The sequence below is a fragment of the Beta vulgaris genome, chromosome 2 (genome assembly GCF_026745355.1).
Source record: "Beta vulgaris subsp. vulgaris cultivar EL10 chromosome 2, EL10.2, whole genome shotgun sequence".
Classification (NCBI taxonomy): Eukaryota; Viridiplantae; Streptophyta; class Magnoliopsida; order Caryophyllales; family Amaranthaceae; genus Beta; species Beta vulgaris.
The window spans coordinates 38,411,506-38,437,264 of record NC_079203.1 but is presented as its reverse complement, the minus strand read 5'-3'; the positions used below and the strand labels follow the sequence as shown (position 1 = coordinate 38,437,264).

The 25,759-nt window shown below is 37.5% G+C and overlaps 2 protein-coding genes across 4 annotated transcripts; both read right to left on the bottom strand.

The window, feature by feature from the left end:
* Positions 1-5,484: 5,484 nt before the first annotated feature.
* LOC104886730 (protein NRT1/ PTR FAMILY 6.4) lies at positions 5,485-11,044 on the bottom strand. Its single transcript, XM_010671215.4, has 6 exons — positions 10,699-11,044; positions 10,318-10,432; positions 9,900-10,117; positions 8,103-8,647; positions 6,428-7,002; positions 5,485-6,021 (listed from the first exon to the last, which is right to left on the bottom strand). Exons 1-6 carry the CDS (start codon positions 10,699-10,701, stop codon positions 5,741-5,743), a joined length of 1,737 nt encoding a protein of 578 aa, XP_010669517.2. The 5' UTR covers positions 10,702-11,044; the 3' UTR covers positions 5,485-5,740.
* Positions 11,045-11,433: 389 nt separating this feature from the next.
* Positions 11,434-23,052, bottom strand: LOC104886731 (DDB1- and CUL4-associated factor homolog 1). 3 transcript variants are annotated; one of them, XM_010671216.3, is made up of 14 exons: positions 22,651-23,052; positions 19,405-19,486; positions 19,144-19,260; positions 18,871-19,049; positions 17,890-18,790; positions 17,667-17,764; positions 17,141-17,561; positions 16,397-16,999; positions 16,146-16,325; positions 15,494-16,036; positions 15,288-15,398; positions 14,370-14,488; positions 12,671-14,279; positions 11,434-12,352 (listed from the first exon to the last, which is right to left on the bottom strand). In XM_010671216.3, the coding sequence occupies exons 1-14, from the start codon at positions 22,893-22,895 to the stop codon at positions 11,675-11,677; spliced, it is 5,886 nt and encodes a 1,961-aa protein (XP_010669518.2). In that variant the 5' UTR covers positions 22,896-23,052; the 3' UTR covers positions 11,434-11,674. The 3 variants fall into 3 exon arrangements, with proteins under 3 accessions (XP_010669518.2, XP_048494983.1, XP_048494982.1); XM_048639026.1 differs by lacking the exon at positions 22,651-23,052 and adding an exon at positions 20,633-20,673; XM_048639025.1 differs by lacking the exon at positions 22,651-23,052 and adding an exon at positions 20,390-20,427.
* Between the last annotated feature and the right edge of the window lie 2,707 nt (positions 23,053-25,759).

Genomic DNA, 25,759 nt, shown 5'->3' with positions numbered 1-25,759 from the left:
AGCCCAAAAACTAAATGTAAGTAATGCTGTCCACACAAGCAAAACAAGCCCAAAACATTTTTTTTAAATCATGTTGTAATCCAGGCCCAACAGTAGGCCCACAAGAACCACTGCCAAGCCAGAGGATAGCAAAACAGACTAGCTGTCCGGCCCAGCTGTCCAGACCAAACAGAAGTCCAGCCTGGACGTTGGAAACCAAACAGCAAATTTGCATGACAAGTTTGGCAAAGTGACAATTAAAAACACATGCTGCCAAGTAGACCTGGGAAAGTTGATCCTGATCCGAAAATCCGGTCCGAAATATCCGATCCGTGGTCCAAACGAGACGGTTCGAACCCTGATTCGAATCCGAAACGGCCCCGATCCGGTCCGAAATAATTTTGATCCGAAACTCATCCGAAATTCGAATAATCCGATATAATCTTACCCGATCCGAAACCGACCCGACCCGATCTAAAACTGATCCGACCTGAAGGTAAACCAATCCGAAATTATTGGTTTCGATTAGGCTTTGATCCGAAATACCCGAAACTTACCCGTTTTTTTATATAAAAAAAACATCATTGGTATGAGTATTCCATTCATTCCACCATAGTCCGATTCCGATCCGAAATAATAGTCCGAACGATGACCCAATCCGAAACGATCCGGTCCGATCCCAGTTCGAATGTAACTTGATCCGAAAACGGCCTGATCTGAATTGGTCCGGTCCGAATCCGATCCGATTGGTCCGATTGCCAGGTCTACTGCCAAGTGCCAACATTCATTTTTCCTTCTTCATTTTTTCTTTTCCTTTTTCTTTTTTTTTTCAATTTAAAATCCCATTGTCAATAATTAAAATGTGTAATTTAATTTGAAAAATTAAACAAATTAGACACCCTTGCCTACAAATTTTCGTAATTTAAGAAATAAAATATACACACCTAAAAAAAATTGAGTAAGGGATTTCAACTTTTTTTTTATTAAAATATAATCATATTATTTGAACAAAAACTTAAAGGACTTATAATCGGAAAAAAAAAATATTAATCTCATCAAAAAAAATCGAATATAAGAAAAAAAATATATTATATGAACTATTCATAAAAAAAATTGAAAAACAAATACTAAATATCATATATTAATATTATTCGAATTCCAATAAGAAACAAAATAATATGTTGCAATTTCACAAGTCCAAATATAATATTAACAAGATAAATAATATGCATCTACAAAGATCAAAATAGCATAAATAGGGAGGCGACTGATACCACTAATAGGATTTACGATGCGGAAATACAAACAATTTGTACAAAACCTATTCCCAAGAACACCCTAAAATACTATAATGAATCTACAGAAGGGAGTTATGTTATTATACCTTTGTAGCGTGCCTCGTTGATGTTAACTCTAGAATCTCAAGTGAAATCCCTCCACAAGTAGTCCACCACCACAATGAAGATTAGACTTTTAGATTTTGCTAGAACATTAAAAACAACTAATTGTTTTTGAAATAATACTCTCTTGTAACTTTTAGAGAACAAAAGTTTCTCACTCTTTTCTCACTTTTTACGGCTAAGCATGCATATATTGATCATCATCAAATGATTCTTACATACCCTCCTTAATATATGCGTACAATCCTTTAAAAAAAAAAAAAGGAGGATACAATGCTTTCCTTACTTAAGGGCAATCAATCATCACATGATTGATTTTGTTACTCATTTAATTAATTGATTCCAATCAATCAAAGATTAACATAATCAATTATCCCTATAATTGATATTTTACTAAATAAGAAGATATTTACAATTATCTCATTTTATTTTAGTAATAGAGTATTTATTTGTGTTATCAAATAATATTAGTCTCCAATAGACTAATTAATCGACATTGTAGTTTAAGTGTCACCCTGTAGGTCCAAACAAGTTCAGTAGTAAATATTAAATCATTTATTAATATTACAAGTCAACATTGGCTTCTAGCAAAGCATCATGACTACCTAAACTATATTGGATATAAGTAATAATTTAAAACTTTTGAGTTATGCACTTGATCATAGGACACACTCCAACAGTATCCTCTTATGAGAGCTCTCCGGAGTCAGCTTTCAAAACAAGATCTAGGGCAGAAGTCCTATTCCCTTGTTTCCTAGCCAATCCTCGAATTTTAGATGTATTGAGAGGATGGTTGAGGTTATCCACATGTATCTCACTAGTTGCTCCCCAAACTTAATTGGAAAACGACTTCACTAAAACCATGGCTATCTCCCATGATAAACAACAATGGCTTTCTTAGTACAGTACTTTTCGACATTTAATACAGAACACAAACATTCCCTCATATCTCAAATTTATCAAATAAGACACCCCCTTCTCATCCTGGTTATAAAATCCGGGGAGCAGAAGTTTATTCAAGTTCACCCATATCTTGGCTCTAAAAACGGCTTTGGACCTCTTTGTTTCGACAAGCTATCAAAGTAGAAAATGTAACCCAGTTCAGCCAACACCTTCCTTGAAACCTCTTCTGTACGGTAGCTAAATGGAAGTCCTTAAATGCGTACCCACATAACAACTTCTTTCAAGGTCAGATCAGCAAAAAGGAACTTGTTTTGATAATGAACAAACACCATCAATGCGCCTTGGATATAAGCCGACCCTTTGACAAATAACACTTCCCTATCCTAATTATTTGTAAAGAAGAAGAGAATACTTTTGCCCATTTTTCTACTTCAACCTTGCCTCTTTTCATCCAGTGATTGCATGCCTAGTCTTTGATCATCTGTTCATTGAAGTGCCGGTAATCCCATAATTTTCCAATTACCGCAGATTTGAATCGACGTGCCTTTAAAGATTTATCTGACTCCGACAACACTATTTTTGGTCCCAACCTGCATGATCCATCTCTTAATTGACGCTTGAACTCTTCCATAATCTATGATTTTGTGTAATTTTGAGACAAGTTTCACTCTTCTCTCCTGCCTATCTAGGGTTTCTTGTTTTTCATTTGGTTTTTCTGCTTATAACTCTTCACTGGAGAAGAAAAAGAGAATAACACCACTAGGAAAGAAGGTGCATCAAAAAGATTGGAGAACTTATTTGCAAGGGGATTTGAACCCTCAACCAGGTGGTACTCATGCATCAGTAAACAAACCATATGCACTACCAACTTTTGATGTCAATCTAGTGCAGTATTTCGTACTTGTTTGAATATAGTTGGATAATAGGGCCATTGTCGGGTAAGCCCCCTTGGTCGGATCCGCTCTGCTTAGAGCATGCCCACTCATGCCCCAAAAAAACATGTCATCCCTCTCTCTCATCAACTTTCTCTCTCATCTTATAAAAGTTTGTCATGAATTATGACCCATTTTAACAAATACACCCCACTCATGACTCAAAAAGAACGATTTTTTCACCAGGTACCCCTGAGGTTTCACGAAATGCACCAAGTACCCTCGTTGTTTCAAAAATGCACTAAATGCCCTTGTGATTTGCGTAAAATGCATCAACTACCCTTACTGACTAACGGTGTTAAGTTTCCTTTTAGCTTTATCTACCATTTCGTCAATATTAACCCCTAATCCTAAACCCTAACCTTAAAGTCTAGCCATAAACCTTAACCCTAATATTAACCCCCTAACCGTCCCCTAGCACCCCAGCACCCAGCCCTCCTCCCCCACCCCAGCACCCAGCCCCTCCTGCCCTACCCCTCGCAGCAACCCCCCTCCTCCCACACTACACCAGTCCCCAGCAGCCCCCTTCTCCCCACCCCGCAGTAGTCCCCCCCTCCGCCACCACCCTAGTCTCCAATAGCCCCCTCCTCCCCCATCCCCCCCCCCACCCCGCCACAATCCACTCCTCCTCCGCCCTTGCAGTAGCCCCCACCTTCCCCACCCCCGTCGAATTCCCCCATCCTCGGTACAAAATACACCAGTAGATCCGCAACCATTAAGGAGAAAGAAAAAGTGATTGGGGGTCATTGGTTGAAATAGGGGAATGAGGGTGGGGGAATTCGACGGAGATCGGAGGTGAGGGGAATTCGATGGAAATCGACGGGGGTGGGGAGAATTCGACGGAAATCGACAGGGGTGGGGGCTACTGCTTGGGGTGGGGTGGGGTGGGGAAATCGACGGGGGAGGGGAGGTGGTGGTGGTGGTAGGATTTGAAGTTAGGGGGTTAAGGTTAGGTTAGGGTTTGAAGTTAGAGGTTAGTTTTAGGATAGGGTTAGTTGTTAAGGTTTAGTTAGTTAATTAGGGTTAGAGGGGTTAATTAACCCTAAAAGCTAACGGAAACTTAACATCATTAGTCAGTAAGGATACTTGGTGCATTTTATGCAAATCACAAGGGCATTTGGTGCATTTTTGAAACAAAGAGGGTACCTAGTGCATTTTCTGAAACCTCAGGGGTACCTGGTGAAAAAACCGCAAAAAGAAAGAATGTGATCTCTCTATCTCACTTCTTACTATACTCCATCTCATTTTCTCTCTCCTACATCAATACATATTTATACCTTTTGATATTTATAATATCATACAATATTATAAATAAATTATTTTATATATTAACGATCCTAAATAAATTCATTTGGTAGTAATTAATTTTGATTAAAAAACTTCTTCAATAATAAAAACTTCCAAAAATAATTATTCATGTGCGTACAATGTAGAGAGAAAATAATTAATTTCGAAAATGTATCAAAATATTGCAAAATGGATGTCTATTTATAGATCTCAAAAAGATAGGACCATTGGTGAAATTTTTATTTTTTTTAAAATTTGTATTTTTTAAGTTATTCATATTACCAAACTTGAATTATAAAAAATACCATTTATGACGCACTATCACATGTCCACAAATGGTTGGCTTAGGTAATAAGATGACCAATCATGGTTTTGGTCATAGGATGACCAACCATGGATTGAGTCATAGCATGACCCATATACAAACATCAAAAAACCATGGATGCAATCCCATGTTTTTTTGAGCAAGGATCATGACTAAAATTGATGCCCAAAAAAACCATGAATGGGTATGCTCTTATAAATTCACAATCATTGAAGTACTACCTCCGTCCTTTATTAGTTTACCCACTTTGACTTATAACACTATTTATTTTTATTACTTTGACCGTCATTTGTACTTTATATGTAAGGAAAATATAATCATGTGTGATATTGTTTGATTCGTCTCAATATGTAGTTTTAGAATATTAAATTTTTATAATTTTTACAAATACATAATTAGAGATATTATTACTCAAAATTTTACATCGATAAATGTGAAAAGTCAAAAGGGGTAAACTAATAAAGGACGGAGGGAGTATATGGCATTTATATTTGAACTTCTAAGATATTATTGAGGTGTATATCTTTCAATGACTGAACTTTTAAAATTTTAAATATCTTTTTCTTATCGAACCTGTATTTTAAACTTTTAGAGTTTGTATTTTTTGTCCTCCCCGCCTCCATGCCATCTACATAATATGCCTTGTGTGAGCAGTGAGTTACATCAAAAAGATCAAACTTTTGCTATATTCATATCTCTACAGAATTAGAGAAATTGAGATCTACACATTGCACAATCAACAATCTTGCTGCAAGACCTATACATACTACTCTAACTAAAGCACACCATTACCAACAATTAAAATCTCTTTAGATTTATACTTAGAGATAATGAAGGCTATTAGATCAAGCTCCAAGCTCATCTTGATATGCTTGGTTTGAACCATACATTCCCTTAATATTTTTCCCATGCATCTAAGCAACACCATTGCCTTTCTCCCAACTCTGAAGCTCCTTCTCATCATTAATTTCCATCTTTTCTATATGTGTTTGTAGCTTATATTGATGCTTCATAGCGAACACCAGAAATATAATGAAGTCTAACGCCACCAACCCCGCGAGCAACCAATAGAAATAATCCAACTTCCCTGTGTTCAAGTTGTTCTTTATCCATGTATCATGTGATGATCTATCCACTATCGAAACTAGCAAGCTGCTCACGAAAAACCCCATTGCTAGAGAGCTTAAGAAGAATCCTGCATGAATAAAGTAAATTAACTTAGAATAATCATGCTGCTTAAGTCATAATGCAATTGCAATTTCTTGAAATTGATGGTCTTATCCAGTCAGACCACTCCTATAAACTGAAAAACAGTTGAGAAAAGGTTATAAAGAAACCCTTTTAAGTTATACAAAAATAAGTTGAAGTTAGTATACATATAGATTTAGTCCTGGTTCACTTCACCTTACTAATTAGAATTGGAACAGACATTTGCTGATCTCTGGTGTACATCACTTATGCAGTTTTTACCAACTGAAACTGATTTTCGCTGATTATTATTTGATTTAGTTCATATGACAGGTCCTTACTGATCCAACTCGGTAAGACAGACATATGTGCTAAGCGGTTAACTAAGGACCAAGAGTGTAACTGTTACTTACCAGTGCTCATAGATTTCATCTTTTCAGGAGCCTCTCTGATGAAGAATTCAAGCTGACCAACATAAGCAAACCCTTCGCCTGCACCAACAAAGAAATACTGAGGAACCAGCCAGAACGCGCTAAGTTTGATTCCACGAACTGCATGTTCTCTCCTTTGCATCTCCACAATGGCAGCAGCAATCATAGCAGCAATAGCAGACACAAGACCAACCCCGACTCTTTGAAGGCTCGTAAGGCCTTGAACATTGTGGGTGAGTCTCCTCGCGATGGGAACAAAGACCCTTTCATTCAAGGAGGTGAAGAGAAGGATTGATATAAACAGAAAGACAGAGAAAGATCCTGCAGGAATGACGAAGGATCCTACTTTTCGGTTCATGAACGTTGCTTGTTCTATGGTGAACGTAGTCATCTGAGAATAAACTGTCCAGAAGAGTATACAAGTGGACCAAATTGGGAAGAGCTTAAGCACCATTTTTACTTCTTCTACTTCTGTCATCGTCGAAACAATCCATGGATTGTACCTGTTTTCATCTTTTGCAGCGAAATCGTCTATGATGGCCGCTTTGTCAAGACATCTAGTTCAAAATAGCAAAGGTTTAGTCCATACTCCATAGTCCATAGTAATTGCTTTAAAAGAATGTTGACACTTGACACTTCAAACAAACAAAAAGATAAATATAAGGAATAAATTTACTAACCCACCCACATATGAATGAAGTCCCTTCAAAAAAAAACATATGAATGAAGTGTGCGTGGCAGCTAGAAGGGAATGAAGAATAGGGCTTACTTTTCCATGCTTGCCTAGTTACCTTCATTGGTTGTATGATAGCAAATGGGCCGATCGTTAGATCAGACTAATTTCAAGTCAATTCAGTTCAAATTCGGGCCAGTCTATTTTAGATTAATAATATTACGGAAAGTATATCAATTTTTAATCATATATAACTTTTGGTTTGAATCAAATAGGGTATCGAGTTTCGAGTTCAAATTGAGGATCATTTCAGGATGCGTTACCATTATCCCAATTACAAGTAACATGTCTTGTCATTCCTCACTTCAGTAAGTCCAACCCCACATATTCTCTTACTTTTTTCTCTCTCTGTCCACTATTATTAGCTTTCCTATTGAAGATAATTATGCAAAATAAAGATGACATGACAGACAGGATAGATTGGAGCAACAGAATCAAAGGACAAAATTTGAATGATTAGATATTGATTGAGCAACAATAACCGAAATAATTTATTTGATATGATAGCATGTAAAAGTGGTAGTTTTAAAGGTTGGGTAATAATTTCTTTACTTGGGTCCTCAAGCTCACCCCACCCTGACAAAAATATCAGAGGAACTATAAAAAATCAGAAGGAATGTGACAGTGTACCCTACTAAAAGATATTTCTGAATATGCCTGTGTCAATCTCCTAGATTTATAAAAACAACTCTCAAATTCTTGTATGCTCATTGAAGTTGATCTTTTTTATGTTAGAAAAGAGATAACTACTAATTAATAGACATGATGTTTAATCATTTCGACTCGACTGCCTATTATTTGTCATCGCTATTACAAAAATGCCCACTTCATTTGCATATTTTGTTTATCCTTTGAGATTAACCTGGATTTTTCCTAAGGAGAATTCTGGATGGTGGCAGTGTCGATCATAAATCCGATATTTACCTGAACATAGGAGTGTATGGAATCTGGGCTGTCTGAAATCCATTTAGAAAGCTAGGTTGAGAAGGATGAGGAAGCTTTCTCTTCTTATAGGCAAGAAAAACCACCCTCCAAACAATTGTCAGGGGACTTCCTTGAGGGGATCTGTACCTATAAAGGCGCGTTCCAGCTAGCAAAACAAGCACCCCAATCATCATGGTAGCAGCTGAGATTCCATAACCCCAACCTCTTCCTACATCATCTTGAACATAAACAAGAACAGTAACAGCGAACAATGATCCCATGCTGATGCAGAAGTAGAACCTATTGAAGAAAAAGATCATGGCCTTCTCTTCTTTTGGGTTTGATGGATCGAATTGGTCTGAACCAAAGCCTGAAACATTGGATTTTATTCCCCCTCCACCGAGGGCAATGATGTATAGAGCAGCATAGAGCATGGCTAATTGCTTGCCATCAGCTGAAATGCAGTGGCTACCTGGACTCCTGGGGTTGCATGAAGGTGGCCTCATGCTCGGAAGTGAGGTTGCCAATGTTAAGAGTGCTACACCCTGGTTCACAAAATTACGTTTGTGTTAAATCCACTTAATGTAACAAGGTGAATAATTAATTAAATTAATAAATAAGCTTGATCACAGCTCTAAAATCTTGTGATAATGGGTATTTATCTTTCTTCTCTACTCTCTATTCTTTTCAGTTACTCTTTTCAGTTATATCAAAAAGTGTGGGAAAGGGGTCGTTCTTACTATTTACTTTTCTGTTTTATTACAAAGGCAGTAATGTTCATGACAAAATTAACAATACTCAAGTGAACTTCTAAGAGCCCAGTTACTCAACCAAGGATGTCTTGGCCTAGTGGTTAAGATTGAGGTGCTGTGAACGATAGGTCAAAGGTTCGAATCCCCCCTCCCCTTCTTTGTACTTTGTACCGCCTTTGTGGCTCATATGGATCAAAAAAAAAAGATCCCAGTTACTCAAACTCTTCAATTTCACTCAAGAACCAATATTCAAAAACATGCCTTAATCTTTGAACATATAATGAGCTATGCCTTATATTAGCTCTATTGGTCTTCATATAAAGGCAGTCAAACGTATCCCTCCCCTAAGTTCCCATGTTGTTCTCAAGATTTCGATATTTTAAACATCCGAGGGTCCATCATGCTTAGGTCTCCCAGATTAGAGGAAAGCTACTTTAGATTGGAATAAAGAATCAAACTTAGAAAGCTACTTTGGGACTTTGGGACTTTGGGTTGGAATAAAGATTCAAGATAAAAACCTAAAATTCTATTTTGGGTTGGAAATAGAGAATCAAACTTTAGAAAACTATTTAGTTGGAATAAAGAATCAAACTTAGCTAAGCATAACCTGAAAAACTATTTCTAGCAGCCTATATACATGTCATGCACAAAGATACGCTTCTTTAGCAACCTACTTTGTATGTAACAAAAGTATTTTAAGCTGATTTGCTTAAGATAGTTAGGACTTGATAGTTTATACTGGAAAGATAGCAAAGCATCTAAACCTGGTGTCAAAACAAGGCCGCATCGTATCGTATTGCCCGTATTGTAAAGGTTTTCAAATCTACCGAACTGATATTACCTGCATCGTAAAGGTGTAAAAAAAACCGCATTTTAGGCGGGTTTTAGGGATATTTCATGGTTTAAGCCGATATTCAGCCATATGACAACCACATGATCACCGTTCCCGCATCACCGTGACCGTTACCACAACCGTGACCGAAACCGTACTATGATATTCTAAACATACAACTGCAAGTATGTGCTGAAGCTGATTTAAACTCACCATAGCTGCTATGGATGCAAAGATAGCAACAGTCAAGTACCGGCCCAACTTGGCATCTGCGACAAATCCTCCAAACAAGCCTAGAAGATTGAGAGTTCCCATGAAGTTGGTCACTATTGTAGCAGATTTTGATGATGAAAGATGCAAATATCCAACCAAGTACGTCACCAAGTTCATTGAAATCCCCATCACACATACTCTCTCAGCAAACTCAGTCCCTGCAATAAAGAAACAAACTTCAGAAATTAATCACCCAAAAAATAAATAAGAGAAGAAGAACCTTGTTGAGAAAGGCCAAAGAATGACACTTCCTCTGTTTCTTTAAACAAAGTAATAAATGACTTGGTTGCAAGTATAAGACGTTTTTATTTCAGGGAAGTGTTGGAAGTATTATAAAACAGATGAAGCCTATACCAACCTAAAATGAGACCAGCAGCAAGCCATCCCCCAGTACGAGACTTATCTGCAGGATTTCCATTGTAGTCAACTACAACTTCACTATCTCCATCATGTTTATGATCCCCAACCAAAACCTGCACAAGTAACTTACTAAGAGAAAAACTCTATAGGGAAAGGAACAATGTAAAATACTATGAAGCACGAAAACCTCTGGCCTCAGGTTTTCTGGTTTCTGAAACGTTTTCATTACAAAAACCCAAGCCATTTCCAAGCTAATGAAGCTCAGAAATAGCTGGAATGTCAAGTTTCCTCTTTTTTTCGTGTCCGAAACACCAGCCGTGTTCATGCTACATAGGTTTGAAAAACGACTGACAGACTAAACTAGTATAGGGCATATTACCATGATAGGATACTTGCCAAGTTCAAGAAGCACTGAAGCTGAGAAGATAATGTCTTTGAGTAAGGAGATATAAGAGAGAGTATATAGAAAGATAAAGAATGTGAGAGATAGAAAAAGAGAATAAAAACGAGTTAAATAAGGCAAGCTGGTAGTGCAAGTACAGGAATCAGCTTTGTACTGGGTTTTGCTGTTGCAGTAAAGACAGCAAACATATGAATTGGTAAAGTAAATAATTGAAGAGTGGTCCGAAGAAGCAAACAAACTCTTAACAAGTAAATTGTATTTTTGGACGTACAGCTTAAAATTGGTACTCCACAAAAAAACTCAATGGGTGAAAATGAACTTGCAATCCTAGCATGTTCATGTGGTTATGCTTTATAGACACAATTTTTGAACCCACCAAAGAATATGACGTTTTTGTCAGTACATTATAAGATTATCATGCATGCATCTTTTAGCATATACTTGTATCAAGATTGAAGGAGGCTGGTGATGCATATTTTTCTGATGAAAACAATACCAAAACGCTTTTGAATAGCTGTGAAATACCAGCCCCAAAAGATGACGGAAATTTCCCACATTACGTGTTACTTATTACTTTAAATTATTATTTTTCTGCGGCGTTTCCGTGTTTGTGACACGTGGCAGATTACACGTGGCAGATTAAGTTAATTTGGGTTTCGCAGTGGACAATAATAACCAACAAAACAACAAAACAGCAAAACAGCAATCATATAGGCAAAAATTATTGAGGATACTTTAGATTAATGAAATCAAAATCCTGAACAGGAAAAGGGATAATTCCCAATCACTCTTTAGCATCTCTCTTTTTCTCTAGACGCTTGGAAGGTGGGCGATGTGATTTTGACCTAAACTAACTATAGTTACAAGGATTGAGTACCAAACCCCATCTTTGCTTTGAGATAATGGTAACCACCTGTATGGACAGTTGAAAACCAACATGCTCTAATAACCATTACATGAATTCATCCCCGCTACTGAACGATCCCATCATGTCACTGTCATCGTCATCTTCATCGCCTTCCGTCACAATCTCTAGAATACCACCCCCTACATCATAATTCGCATCATCCACCAAGAAGTCACCGTCGTCTTCATCGTCGTCGTCAATATCAGTCACACTATCATCGTTGCTCATATCATCGCCGTCACTATCACCATCTCCATCAAGGCCTGAACCCAAAATGGGATCCAAGTCCACATCATCTTCATCATCGTCATCATCCTCATCCTCGCTTTCTACATCATCTGGGTCGGAATCATCGTCAGGTGGTCTTCGACGGCCAATCTCATAAACTCTGGCAGAAGAGAACATTTCATCCTGGTCATCCATAGTGACCAACCCAACAAACGAATCTGTAGGCTCTGTTGCAAAATCAAGAACACAGCGATCCACAGGAATGGTGGCAATGTCAGAGTAGTTGACAGCATCCAATGTGCGGAATGCAGAAAACAGGGGATGTTTGCAACGGCGAGTGTGGACAGATGACATTATATCATCAAGATTCCTTCTCAATATCGCATAAATCACATCCCCACTACTGTTAAATGTGATGACAGTTTGGTCAAGAGAAGGTACGCTTCTAAGAAGCCTGTACTTCCGAAGATCCCAAACTTCCGAGTTTATTATAACCTGAAACAATAAGCGGATTGACATTTGTCAAGGGATGAACATAAAACAAAACAAGAGAAGAGCAGCTCGGCAATAAGGAAATTACAGAAGTTTTGTATGCCACAAAATTCGACAGCATAAATGTAATCCATCACCCAGACCACAATAATGGCCTAAAAAATCAGAACTAATTCTGAAGTTCAGCATGTGGCAGTCAACATATTCAAAACAGAACGACATCCATGAAAGACTAGTCAAAAATCGTTGTTTCTTTTTCAGTCTTAAAACAAACAATGAAAGAAATGCTACATACAATTATCAACCATGTATTGTTTATACCTCATTTCCAGCAGGATGGAAGCCACCGCCACCATAATCTGTAAACTGGTCAAATCGATGGACTGCCGTAGTAACCCGTCGATCCCACAAGACACCATTCCAAAGCAACATTGTATCCGAGGGGTTAAAGTGTACGATAGAATAAGCATGACCTCGACCAGAAGGACCAGAAGAGGCGTCCAAGAACTTCTGATCCATTTGGTGCGTTGCTACATCAAACAGCAGAATCTCTCGCTGCGATGATTCAGAAGGTAAAGCTGCAAAATGAGTCCCAGCATTGCCAAACCTAGCAGCCCTACATCCTTCAAAAGTTTGGGTGGGACCCCCTGAAATCGAAGATGCATCCCACAGCTTCACATCAAGGGAGCTGGAGGAAAGCACTAGAGGGGTCCCATTCGAAGAACACGATTGAACAAGTACTAAAGGAGTCTGGTGGCTGGTGCAGGTCTCCACAATATTATTACTATTGGAGTCAAAAATTTTGAGTTCGCCAGAATGACTTCCAGCAGCAATCTGGGAGGAGTCGCCAAGAAAAGTCATGCATGTCAGAAGGGCAGCAGCATCATCCCTACAAGTTCTCCATGGCCTAAACCGGCTGTAAACAAATTGACGGTCCTTTCTACTTCCATGGATTCCACCATACATACTTCTAAATTCACGAGTAGAAATACGAGCAGTCACATTGGATGGGGCATCAAGGCTTCGTCTAGGTTCAGGACAAACATGAGAGTGTAGGAGAGAAAGGGGAGGTAAAGTAGTAATGGGAGCTGGACATTGGCGATGCTGATGCTTCAAATACTGAACAACAATGGAATCTAAGGTTAACCTTTCAGAGGTGGTAGGTTGTAAATCACCCGAGAACCATGGTTGGGAGGAAGCAAAAGGAGTATCATTGTACTGACTATCATCAAAATTATCAACCTGGCCAGCTAAAGGTGTTTGCCGCCCATACAAATCCTTGATACAAGTATTTGGGGTAATGGAGCCACAGAGGTCACTTAAAAGACTCCCTCTGCGACCACTATTAGGAGTTTGAAATACAGGAGACTTCAACCCATGCTCACTGGCATTCAATCGCTTTGCAGAGGAGGCAGGAGCAACCTCCTTCAGCTCAGTGAGCTTCCTCTTCATTGGCAACACTATTGGCGTTTTCACATGAGTTTCAACATCAGCCGCTGTTTCTGAAGTTGGCGCCAAAGGAGTTTCTGGAGGAGCTGCAGGTCCCACGGCCCTTCTTGAACTAGTGTGCGCCTTGCTAATCGTGGGTGTTTGCAGCTCAGTAGATGAAGAACAACCCTTTGATCGAGCACTGAAGCTAGATGAGAAAAGAAAAGGCTTTTTTTTCAACGACACAGCAGAATCATATTTTGACTGGAGTTCCTCATTCTGTGCCAGCATCTTTGACTTGTTGAGGAATCCCCCAGGAGACCGACCTGATGGCCACTGAATCTGTACAGAAGGCATCTCTTGAACAGAAGCATGGTGAGAAAGTGATGATGGTGCAGATAAGGATGGCAGAGGCGTCAACTGCGCCTCTTTCATCAGGGTAGCAGCACTAGACGATAAACCACAAGCCTGTAGATGTTCATGCATGAGCAGCAAAAGTTCCCTGATAAAATAAAATACAAAAAGATTACAAAACTTAGAACTAACTATCAAATGACAATGATCGCATCGGAAGTAATTGAATACAAGATACCTTGAATGGTATGCAATAGGGGTAGCTGCAGCAATAGCAGCTCTCTCTATACGTCTTAGTGTCGGGGTAGCAGCATCAGTAGCAGCTAAAGTGCTTGCACGGCCTGAATTTGTCACAATCTGTAGATCACAGGAGCAGAATTGTCAATGCCACATACATTTGCAGTAAATATACTGTAAATTCATTCGTACCGACTAAAATATACAGACAACAGGTTATATATTGAGATATAAGGTAATAAACAAGCAACTAGCAAGAGCCTAAAATTTTGTTTGGATAAGAGGGGTCAGAGAGAAAGGGGGAAAGGATAGGGAGGGGAACAAGTTCCTTTGTTTGGATAAGTGGTCGGGGAAGGAAGGGGGGTGGAGGTAGGGACCCAATTTCCCCCCCTTTTTAAGTAAACACGATCCTCCAAAATTGGAGAGGTTTAGAGGGATAATGGAGCACCACCTTCCCCCTCCCGTCCTTTCCCCTTCCCTTCCTCCTCTCCTCCCCTTCCTTTCCCTTTTATGTTGCTGTCCAAAGTGTAAAACAGTAGCCTATCGTTCCCATACTGATAGTCAAACCACCAATGAGTTTTATTGAAATTTCAAGTTTATATAATCAATTTTGGAAGACATTATGGAAAATACATATGTATGATAGATTCTTAGCAGCTTTATGTTCCCATACTGACGATGAACCCTTTAGGTATTCTGGGAGACAGAAACAAGCTACTTGTATCCCCATGGGTATGTTTTTGGCAAGAAACAAGGCAATCAGAACTAAATCATGCATCTTTCTGATTTTGCTCTTCTAAAAACTCTTAAGATAGTCAAACAATAAACACCTTTTCAAAAACAAGAAAATGGATACGTTGGCAATATAAAACAAACTAATATAGGCAAGATATGCAACTAGAGTGGGTCATCATCATACCGCAATTAATTCAATAGCTGCCTGTGTAAGCTCTGTTTGCCACCTGTTCTGCTCACTTCCAGGGTTCTGATTTCCCAAATCTCTGATAACTTCTGACAGCTTCTTGCCAACCTACATATCCAATTTAAAAGAAGATACGTTTTTTGAATAATACAGTCAATCTACCAGACGTCAAAGAGCAATGTGATTTAGAGAAGCGTCTATACCTGGAGCTTTGTCAATATTTGTGCAATAGTGTCATCCCTGGCTAAGCCAAGCAAGACACGAACAGCTAGTGCACGCAGACAATCAAGAGTAGCTGGCGGCAACACCACACGAGTTTGAAGGAGTTGTAGAAGAACCTTTATACCATTATTGGAACGGACAGCCTCTCTGGCTTGGCGATATCCTTGTTCTAACTGTGCAGCAAGGCCAGCACAACCAGCCCCAACACCTAAGGAAATTCTGCGATCGCCAACTAATCCAGAGGCCAAGTTAGGAGATGGGCTTTGTATGGCATTATTCATAGATGATCCCCGATCTGCAGTACTGGATTCACCATTTCGCTCTCTTGCTTCAATTTGACTTGCCGCAGGAGCCACTCGATCAGAGACATTTCTCTCTGCATTCCTATCTCTAGCCTCCGTAGATGTATTAGAGGTTTGGACAGAAACAGGTTGCTGATTTTGTGTAAGGAGAGGCGACTTATTGCTGATTGATGGGGGAGGACAAACGAGGTTGATCAACACATTTAGTGCCTGCTGAATAATCTGATAGTCACACAAAAATAAAACAGCAAAGCATTAGTCCCTGCTACAAATAACGGATCTGAATATCTCCGCTCATCACATACTTGGAAAAGAACTACAATGAACTTACATCAGGGTCTATATAACCAGGTCCATTAGCAGCATCTAAAATAACAGCTATCCCAACACGATCATTGCTTGATGTGGCATTAACGATCAATTTCCGGCTATATGGCACCAACGTAACGATATGCAAGATACCCAATGCATATTGAAGCAAGTCGTGCAAATAACGTTCAACAGGTGGAGCCTGTATTTGTAGAAGTTAAAAGAAAGGTTCAAGTATCAAGAAACTACTTAGAAAAGAGAGAAAAAGATTACCTGACACAACTCCAGCATTGTCACATGTCCATTACAAGCTAAAAACCTCTCAACTGCTGGCCATCTAGCTCTGACCAAAGCAGGACCAAGCTTCCGGTCCTTCTGTATCTGGAGAAAAACTGCATCCATGGCCTCATTACTTATATCAAGAGGCTTATAGCCAGCTCTTATGCTTGGAATATGACGAGCTACGCTTCGATTGCTTTTACTAGGACGGACAGTATCCACTAGCAGCAACAGCTGCGCTCTAAAATACTGTCGCAAAGCCACACAAGTGTGATAAGCTATCTGTTTCTCGGACGATGTAAGTACATCAGCATTTGATCGATCATTTCTAAGTGCACCTGGGGTAGAAGCCCCCAAGGTCCCTGAATTCACTCCTGATCGTACAGAAGCAGCATCATGCAAAAGGCCAAGTGATTTCTGCAGGCCATCCTGCGCATCAAAAACATCAAGAACAGCTCTGAAGACAAATGCAGCAGCAAAGAATAAAGCAGCATTTTTTCGGGCCTGATCCTGCGGGCATTCTAGAAGCTGTAGACCCAACTCAACTAGCTTATAAATTACATCAGAAGGAAGTGCACAAACACGCTCCATGATACCCTGCAACACAGGTTCCCTTTTAACATTAAATATTTGGGGAAAAAGACAAAAACATAGACATGCGGTTGAAAGATAGAACACAGAATTGAAGTCAAATTATTCCGAGGGCACTAAGGCTACAATGGATATCCAATTTCTTACCTGAAGAGACCCAATGGTAAACAAGCAAGAAGATAGGCCAAAGAAAGTGTGAAGAACCCTTGGTACAGCAAGCAACTTTTGGATGCCTCCTCGATCCACAAACACTGCAGCAAATTTTCTATGAGCAGCCAAAGCACATATCAGCTTTAACACATCAGGCAGGAAAGAAAGAATTTCCGATTCCTTCTTTCCCCTAGAATGTCGCAGTAATAATGCAAGGCAAACATCTACCCCCTTTTCATGCAGCACAGGCCCTAGAACTTCAACATACTCTCCTAAGAGCACAAGACACTGGATGCAAAACTTCTCCCTTTGTTGTGCAAGGGTATCACAGTCTGGGATGAAAAATTCTAAATCTTCATTCCCTTCTGCCTCAGCAACCCCATCTTTAGGTAAATCCGAACTGACACTGTCAAGATTCCTACCATCAACCAATTAAAAATTTATCATCTCTGAAACAAAGGATCAAAAACAATGAATGAGATACTGAAACTTTTACTATATGGTACGTTCTCCAGATGACTACCTAGAAACTTCAATGGCATTAGCTGCATCAATCACAGTGGATGCTGCTTTCGAAGCCGCCAAGAATGCAGCCTCTTCATCATTTGTAGTTTTGAACACCTATTAGTGCATAAAATGAGAAAGTTCAAAAATTAAGTTCAATGTGAAGGTAAAGGGTTTGGGGATGGGGAAATGATGGTGCCTTGGAGAGGAAGATGGGGAGGGTGATTTATCAGACCGCTTACATCCAATGCGGCAAGTTTCACCAATTCAGCAGCGTCCTCTCCAGCAGCTTTGACAGCTTCTATTGGCGCATTGGCAGCTCTTGCTTCAGCTTCAGCAGCCCTCACAGCAGCTTTTACAAGATCTGAGATGTCCTTGGAGCCAACTCTGCATTCTTGAATGAATTCATCAGTATCTTCTGCTTCTGTTGCAGTGCCTTCAGCAGTTGTCCTACTTGAGCTTTTCTTGTTATCATTCACTCGCTTACCATCCACATTTCTAGTTGAATTCCTCTCCCTAGCACTACGCAATTGCCCACCACGACTTCCTGACCCAGGCGACATAATAAGCTGTTCAGGCTCTGTAGTAGTTTCATTAACCCTGGCTTTGCCCCTAGATCGCAATCCACGGTTCACCCTACGCCTAGCAGAGTCCTCTCTTGTGCTTTCATCATAATCTTCATCATGCAAGGATCTTCCAGGACCGTTTCTTTCCCCAGTTTTCAACCGTCCATCATGCATATCCCGCCCATGCCAACGATCATCGCCATCAATATCTGCATCATAAATGGCAACCTCTTCAGTCAATCTATCAGCTGGCTCTCCATTAACCCATCGTTCTTCCCCATTCACCTGCCGATTCAAGCTTCTATCATGATCCTTCTCCCCACCTAAATCAGCTGAACCTGCATCTTCTATTATTCTAGAATCATCTAGAGAAGCGGTCTCCAGAGGTGGTCGTAACCTGGAACGATTTTCATCTCTACCTCTTCCTCCACCTCCAAGGGCAACACTTTTACTCTCAACCACATGACTTGGATCTTTATGGCTGCTACTCGTCTCACCCAAGACCCGATTTCGAAGATAACGCATCAGCTTAGCCGACAAGCCAGAAGTTAAGACATCTTCAACTACTTGACTACCACTGCCAGTATAAGTGGCATACAAAGTTAGTACGACTTTCAGAAGCAACGGCTAAAAACAAAAACAATATCTTTGACATACCTGGTTAAGCATAGTGCAAGAAGTCCTGCAGAGTAGGTCTTAAGCATATCAAAATCTGAGCATTTTCCCTCACCAAATTGACGTTTCCATAAGCCATCGTCACTGGAATATTTCGTACTATCATCCAACACCCAATTTTTTATGTTTTCTGTAACATCGTCTTCAAAAACATGAGGGTACTGCAAGAAAATCAGAACTGGTTAGTAGATTAAAACACCCATGTGCTGCATGGAGAAGTGGAGCCAATTTAAGCAAGAAAATCTGATTCTTCACCATCCAACTTAACGAACAGCCAAGAAGCACCCTTGCAGCAGCAGCCCGTATAGATATGGAGTATCTAGACTCTGATAGAAATTTTGATGATAATAATTCAAAGAATTCATCATTTTCCTGAAGAAAAGAATACAAAAGGCTAAGAAAGATTTTTTGAAAAAAAATCACCAATATATCTATTTAAATTCATAATTGATAAAGATAAATTCTGACAAAGGAAATACTATGGAATTTAAGCTCCTAGAGTCCCCATGTCATTACCCGAATTAGATTACCCAAGCGTCCAATATTATGTGAAGATCGAGTTTGATTTGAGGAGGAATGATCTGCCTCTTCCATGTACCTGTATCAGTTAGTGTGATAAGCAGATATACAATTGCTGTAAGTACAATATTATCCATCATGAATACCCGCAACAAATTGCACAATAGAACCTAAATGCGGGCAATTACGAGAATATAATCTAGTTCTGGCCCAGGTTTCGTTATTTGCGAAAAGGGGGTTAGGAGTTAGATTTGATCTCCTATTTTCTTAAAAAAAATTAATATTGTATAGCTAAAGTGATCAAGTCCTCAGTTAATTATTGGTAAGAATTCAAATCATCATGTTGCAATTTTTGTAGGTGAGCCCAAACCAATGCATGAGAAGGCACCAAGCCACAGAGGAGCAAAAGGGCACACAATTCCCGATAATGATATGTCAATGGGGTAAAATACAGATGCATAATACACCTCACTAGAACACATTACCAGTCCTACCACACCGAAATCCTACATTAGAGGAAGTTATTGAGAACCCCCAACTATTCAGAAGATAGAAAGAGCAAACAAGAAATCAAGATAACTTTCTATAATACAGCATATAGTCCAAATAATTGACCGTACATATAGCAAGCAGTTACACTGACCAAATCTAAGCTTTAGGGTTTAAAATCGACAGATAGTTACATGGAAAGCTATAGATTAGTCTTTTACCATCACATGGTACTATGTCAATGTACTTCTATTGATGGAAATATGAAGTAGAGAAAGAGATTCCCAGATTAATCTGGTCAAGATTCCACTTAAACTAGCTTAACATGAGACCTTGCTCAGCTAAAAATCGGAAAGCACACGAGTTACTTATTTATATGGAAAATACACTATTCTACCCATCTCTTTAGTTTTTCTAGTTTGAATCATTTACATCATAGACATCTATATTCACACAATCTGAATAATAAAGAAATAGAAACATAGAGCAGTACTTTATGATTCTCAATACTTTCATCATACCCAGCTTCCAGCAACTCACCTACATGCCTCCTATTTAAAAGAAGGTCAATTTTTAAAAAGAAAAAAAATATATGATAATTGAAAGGAAAGGAAAGAAAGACAACTATGTCTGTTCAAATTCTTCCCGAAGAAGCATCTTAGAAAATTAAAATTCCACGGATTCTGATACTATAGTACTTGAATTGTTTTATATGTGCTCCTTAACTTGTTCTCACCATTGACATCTTGTTTCATGTTGCATTGGGTTCTCGGAACAGATCTTACTAAATAAAGTCTTGCACCTCAATCTAGATAAAAAAAACAGTTAGAAAAATAAATATTATTTAGACGAAATCCTGCTATTTCATTTACCAAATATCTCTCTCTCTCTCTCTCTCTCTCTCTCTCAGTCCTCTAGAAGAGAGACGCCATGCACCCTCTTTAGTAGCCAATGGGAAGTGACATATTAGACAAAATCCTGCTTTTTCATTTACCAAATCTCTCTCTCTCTCTCTCTCTCTCTCAGTCCTCTAGAAGAGAGACACCATGCAACCTCTTTAGTAGCCAATGGGAAGTGACATATTAGAAAAGCACAGATGACATCAAGCTGCAACGGCTCTCATTCAAGCAAATCATTTATATATCTCACACGTTCTCCCAATTGCTGCATGAGCCACACATAAGATCCAAATGGGGATTGAATGAGATGTAAAAATCATATACATTTTTTATGATTTTTCATTTATCCAAAAGTTGGGGTATAAATCTTTCACAAAAAAAAAAAAAGAAGCTTGGGTATAAAAAGACCCTATACATATTTCCTCCACCATAATAATGAACCACAAGGGTAGATTGATCACAGTTAACAGCTCACAATCACATCGCCAAAATGAGTGGATGCAGCAAAAACAACAAGCTCATTTCATGTAGTTCTAGCTCTCCTCTTTTTTTTTTGGGGGGGGGGGGGGGGGGGGTTTAAAACCAAGGAGAGTCAAAGTAGGAAGAATAGCTCAAAGTGACTTTGAAGATAAAAAAAACCCAAATCAATTATGTGCATTCGTTGACCATAAAATCTGCAAGGATAAAAAAACAGAAGAAGCAATTTGCTGGTTTGATCAGAGGCAACGGTGAAAACAGTACTTCATGAAACTGTATCAGCCACAGTAAGAGACTAAGGCTTCTTTGGTAGGGAGTAAAACGTTTTCCTGAAAAACTGTTTTCCTCTATTTTCATTTTTACATTGTATGGTTGGCAAAAGAGTGTAAAACCATTTTTCCTTGGGGTAAAATAACTCTCACAATGATGGAAACCATTTTCCCTTCAAAATGAAGGAAAAACTGTTTTCCTTATCTCTCTTGTACATTCCTCTCACTACCTTCTTACTTTCCCTTTCATTTTCCTTTCATTTCATCATTTTTCTTACATGGAACCAAACAACAGAAAACTAATTTTGGAATTGTGTTTTACATTGTAAATTGTTTTCCATGAAAATCATTTTATACTGAAAATGTTTTACGCTCTACCAAATAGAGCCTAAGAACTCTCTTCAAACACAAAAAAAAGTGTGATACTGTGATCTCTTCCAACAACACTTGTTCCTCAATCCTTATAAGCTCCCTCTACTCTCCAAAGTTTAACAGCCCAAACTTTCGTTCACAAACTTGAGTGCAACAACACACCTTCAAACTACCTCATAAAAACATCCTCAACACTTCACAAGGGCATAGTAGATGCTAAAACGCCTGACAATCTATTCCCTCTTTCCCTTTTGGAAATGTTCTACCTCCAGTAGGACCTTCCTCCATTCCCTCCTTCAGTTCCGTCGATTCGAAACTTTATAAACACTACCTTTGTTTCAAAGCTTTGCCCATACTTATTCCACATCGATTACTCGACCGTGATCATATAGCTGTATATGTACAAATATAAAATTAAAAAAAAAAAGGTGACGAAAATTACTTAATCTTTCCAACGTCACAATAAACTCCAAGCAAACGTCATATACATACAACTCACTACAATCATCAACCAAGTATATATTCGAAAACACAACGAAACTCAATTTGATAATAAATATAATTATAATAATAATTTATTCATTTAATTATTCACCAACAAATATAAAATCAAGAATTCCAGAAACTTCCTCACTATGCAGTATCACTAATCACACTATCAAACGTCGAAAAAACCTCATAAAATTCACATAACAAAACAAAACAAAAAAAAGAGAAAAATAATTTTTAAAAAAAACCTGGATTCTTGAGTTTCGAGGAGAGAAGCAAGAGCATGAAGAGCTTTAGGATTAGGGTTATCAGGAGAAGAAGTGATGAATTCCATAAACTTTTGAGCTTTAGAAATCAAAGCGTCGTCTTCATCCTCATCTTCATCTTCTTCCTCCGGCTCTTCAGCGGCGACGGAAATATCCGACGGCGGAGGAGGTTGCGGCGGTTGCGATTGCGAAGGAGAGAGAGCTTCGTCTATGGAGGTGGCCTCCATTGATATGATGAAGAGAAGAAAAAGCGAGCTGAGAGAAAAATAAATACACTTTTTTTGTTGTGTTTTTATATTCTCTCTCCTGCTCCTATAGTTGTACTATTATTTTGGGTTTCTGGTTATGTGTGTGTGTGTTTTCACTGGAAATTGATGTTTAGGGATGGAGAGAGAAAGTGAGGGTGCTATAAATTGGAAGGAATACTACTATACACTATACAGGGATCGGGTTGGGTTTGGTGTATGTTGGCCCGGGGTTTTTCCTTTTGCGGGTCACTCGAAATTACTATGTGTTTTTCGTTAGAGAGCTACCAAGCTTAATGATGTACACGAATTCAAACTCATGCGTAGGGTATTATTTTTGTATAGGACTTTAACAATTAATCTAAATTATTTATGGGTATAAGCATTAAATACATTTCTTTAAATAGAAACAGTTTAAGAATTCAAGACATATTTTCACATCAACTGAGGTAATAAAATACGGCCTTGTTTTTTAAAATTTATTTCGACTGAATTGAACTGAAATTAACATAACTGAATTGAACTGAAATTGACTAAAATGTATTGAACTCAACTGAAATTTACTGAAATAAACTGATGATAATAATAATAATGATAAAAATTAAAAAAAAATAATAATAAAAATAATAATAATAATAAATGATAATAATAATAATAATTAACTAATAATAAAAAATAAATCATAAATACTACTCCCTTCGTCCCATAATATAGTGCCTATTTCATTTTTGGTGGGTCAAATTTTAAAATCTTTGACCAAATATTCTCATTATTATATACAAAAAACCTACTTATGTGTGAATTGTGATCTTGTTATATTCGTATTAACGTCTTACTTTCATAAAATCAACTTTTAATATTTTTTATTAATACGAGATTGAAGATATTAAAGGTCAAAATTACGTCTTGAAGAAACGTGTAAAAAAAACAATCACTATATTATGAGACGGAAGAAGTAATAATATTAATAATAAAAAATAAAAAATAGATAATAAATAATAATAAAAATAATAATAGTAATTGTAATAAATAAATAATAATAAATAAATAAATAAAATAATAAAAATAATAATAATAATTGAATTGAAATTAACTGAACTAAACTGAAATTAACTAAAAATTAGTCCAAAAGAACAGGGCCTAAATGTAGGAAAATGGAGTATGTAACTATGTAAGTGAAGTTAATGTATATAACTCTTAGCTAATGCTAGTTTTATTATTGATGAACATATTTGAGTTTATGAGATCTCGGTTATATTTAACTTTCTCGAATATTATTTATTTCATGATTGAGTAGTCCTATTTTCTAGGGTTTGAAAATCCACGTTTATATGTTATGAATCTTGATTGATGATGTTTGTGGTTTGATTAGTCATTGTTATTTCTAATTGATTAGTGTTTTTATTGTTAATCTTGTAATATGATTAATTGTCTGATTAAATATTGCTAATAATGAGTCATAGATCGAGAGATAGTACTCTTTAGAGGCTTACCTACAATTAGCAAATCTGATTATGTTCGTGACCATACTGCATTTGTTGATTTGAGAGCGTTAAGACCCGACGGTAGGATTAACTTGTGCTCTAGGTATCTAATTAATTGAACTATTGCTGATATTTTGATAAATTATATATATGAACATGGTGAAGCATAACTTTTGATCTTTTCAGTTTGATTTTTATATCTTATTAGTTTAGAACCTTAAATCTCAACTTAGTGATCTTGTTTAGTTTTCCCATACTTTAGAAGCTAGATTAAAACGACCATTTCTCTATAGATTCAATCCTACTTACCACCAATACATTGTTAGAAGGTTTTGCATGAATTATTTTTGACTGGTGAATGACAACCTATCAAGACACTAATGTGAACCGTAATATCTCTAATTATCAATAAGCAAAAATTATAAAAAGTTAATATTTGGAAAGTATACATTGAGACAAATCTAACAAGATTCCACACAATTATATTTCCTTATATTAAGTACAAATCATAAAAAAATAGTCAATGTCATGTATCTTTATTATATAAGCCAAGGTAGGAGGTGTGGTGTCCTCCTTTGAAGTGATTAGAATACCCTCTAATAATTTAAAATAAAGTTTTCTTTTTATAGAAATTGAAAAATGAGAATCAATTAAACTTGCCATATGGGTAGGTCAAAAATGGAATATGCAATACCATCAATAACTTGACAAACTAAATTGACACAATCAATTCACGAAACCAATTAGAATCTTCAACAAAACAAAGTTAGCAATATATCGTGACAACATAATATTTCATATGTAGAAAGTAATTCAAACAATACGGTTTATTAACATTCATAATTGTTAAAAAAAACTATACTAAACTCGTTGAAAAGAAATTATTAAATCATAGACCAAATTCACCTTTAATTTAAAAGATAATAACATCTACAAAAGAACCTCAATAATTTACATCACTGCCAATATAATTTTAGATAAAAAAACATGTCCATTTGTATATACCTACATAAGATTGTCGACGCACGCATCGCGTTCAGATGCCCCTAGTGTGAATAGTGTAGAGTCAAAATGAGTCATTTAAAAAAATATAGGAACGAAGTATATAAAAACCAATTTTAGAGTACATGATGTTGTTAAATTTGTATCGGCGCATATTTTCAATATGTCTATTTCGAATGATTTTATACTTATAGATAATTAAATATATTAGCGGTCAAAGTTATGCATTACAAGCGTACAAGTTAAAATATATCATTTATTTAAAAAAGGAAGGGAATATTAAATTCATTTGCATAGATTATAGAAGCGATTTGATAGGGTGTGATAGCATGTGTAGACCAAATTTATAGTACATATAAT

What these genes read in the sequence shown, in the direction of transcription:
- LOC104886730 (XM_010671215.4), bottom strand. An exon ending in TGCTGCTGGTCTCATTTTAG is followed by an intron (nt 10,118 to 10,317) that starts GTTGGTATAGGC and finishes TCTTTATTGCAG; the next exon opens with GGACTGAGTTTGCTGAGAGA. An exon ending in TTGCATCCATAGCAGCTATG is followed by an intron (nt 8,648 to 9,899) that starts GTGAGTTTAAAT and finishes TTTGTGAACCAG; the next exon opens with GGTGTAGCACTCTTAACATT.
- LOC104886731 (XM_010671216.3), bottom strand. Translation starts at nt 22,895, where the DNA reads ATGGAGGCCACCTCCATAGACGAAGCTCTCTCTCCTTCGCAATCGCAA. An exon ending in AAATATTGACAAAGCTCCAG is followed by an intron (nt 15,399 to 15,493) that starts GTATAGACGCTT and finishes TTGGATATGTAG; the next exon opens with GTTGGCAAGAAGCTGTCAGA. An exon ending in CCTATTGCATACCATTCAAG is followed by an intron (nt 14,280 to 14,369) that starts GTATCTTGTATT and finishes TTATTTTATCAG; the next exon opens with GGAACTTTTGCTGCTCATGC.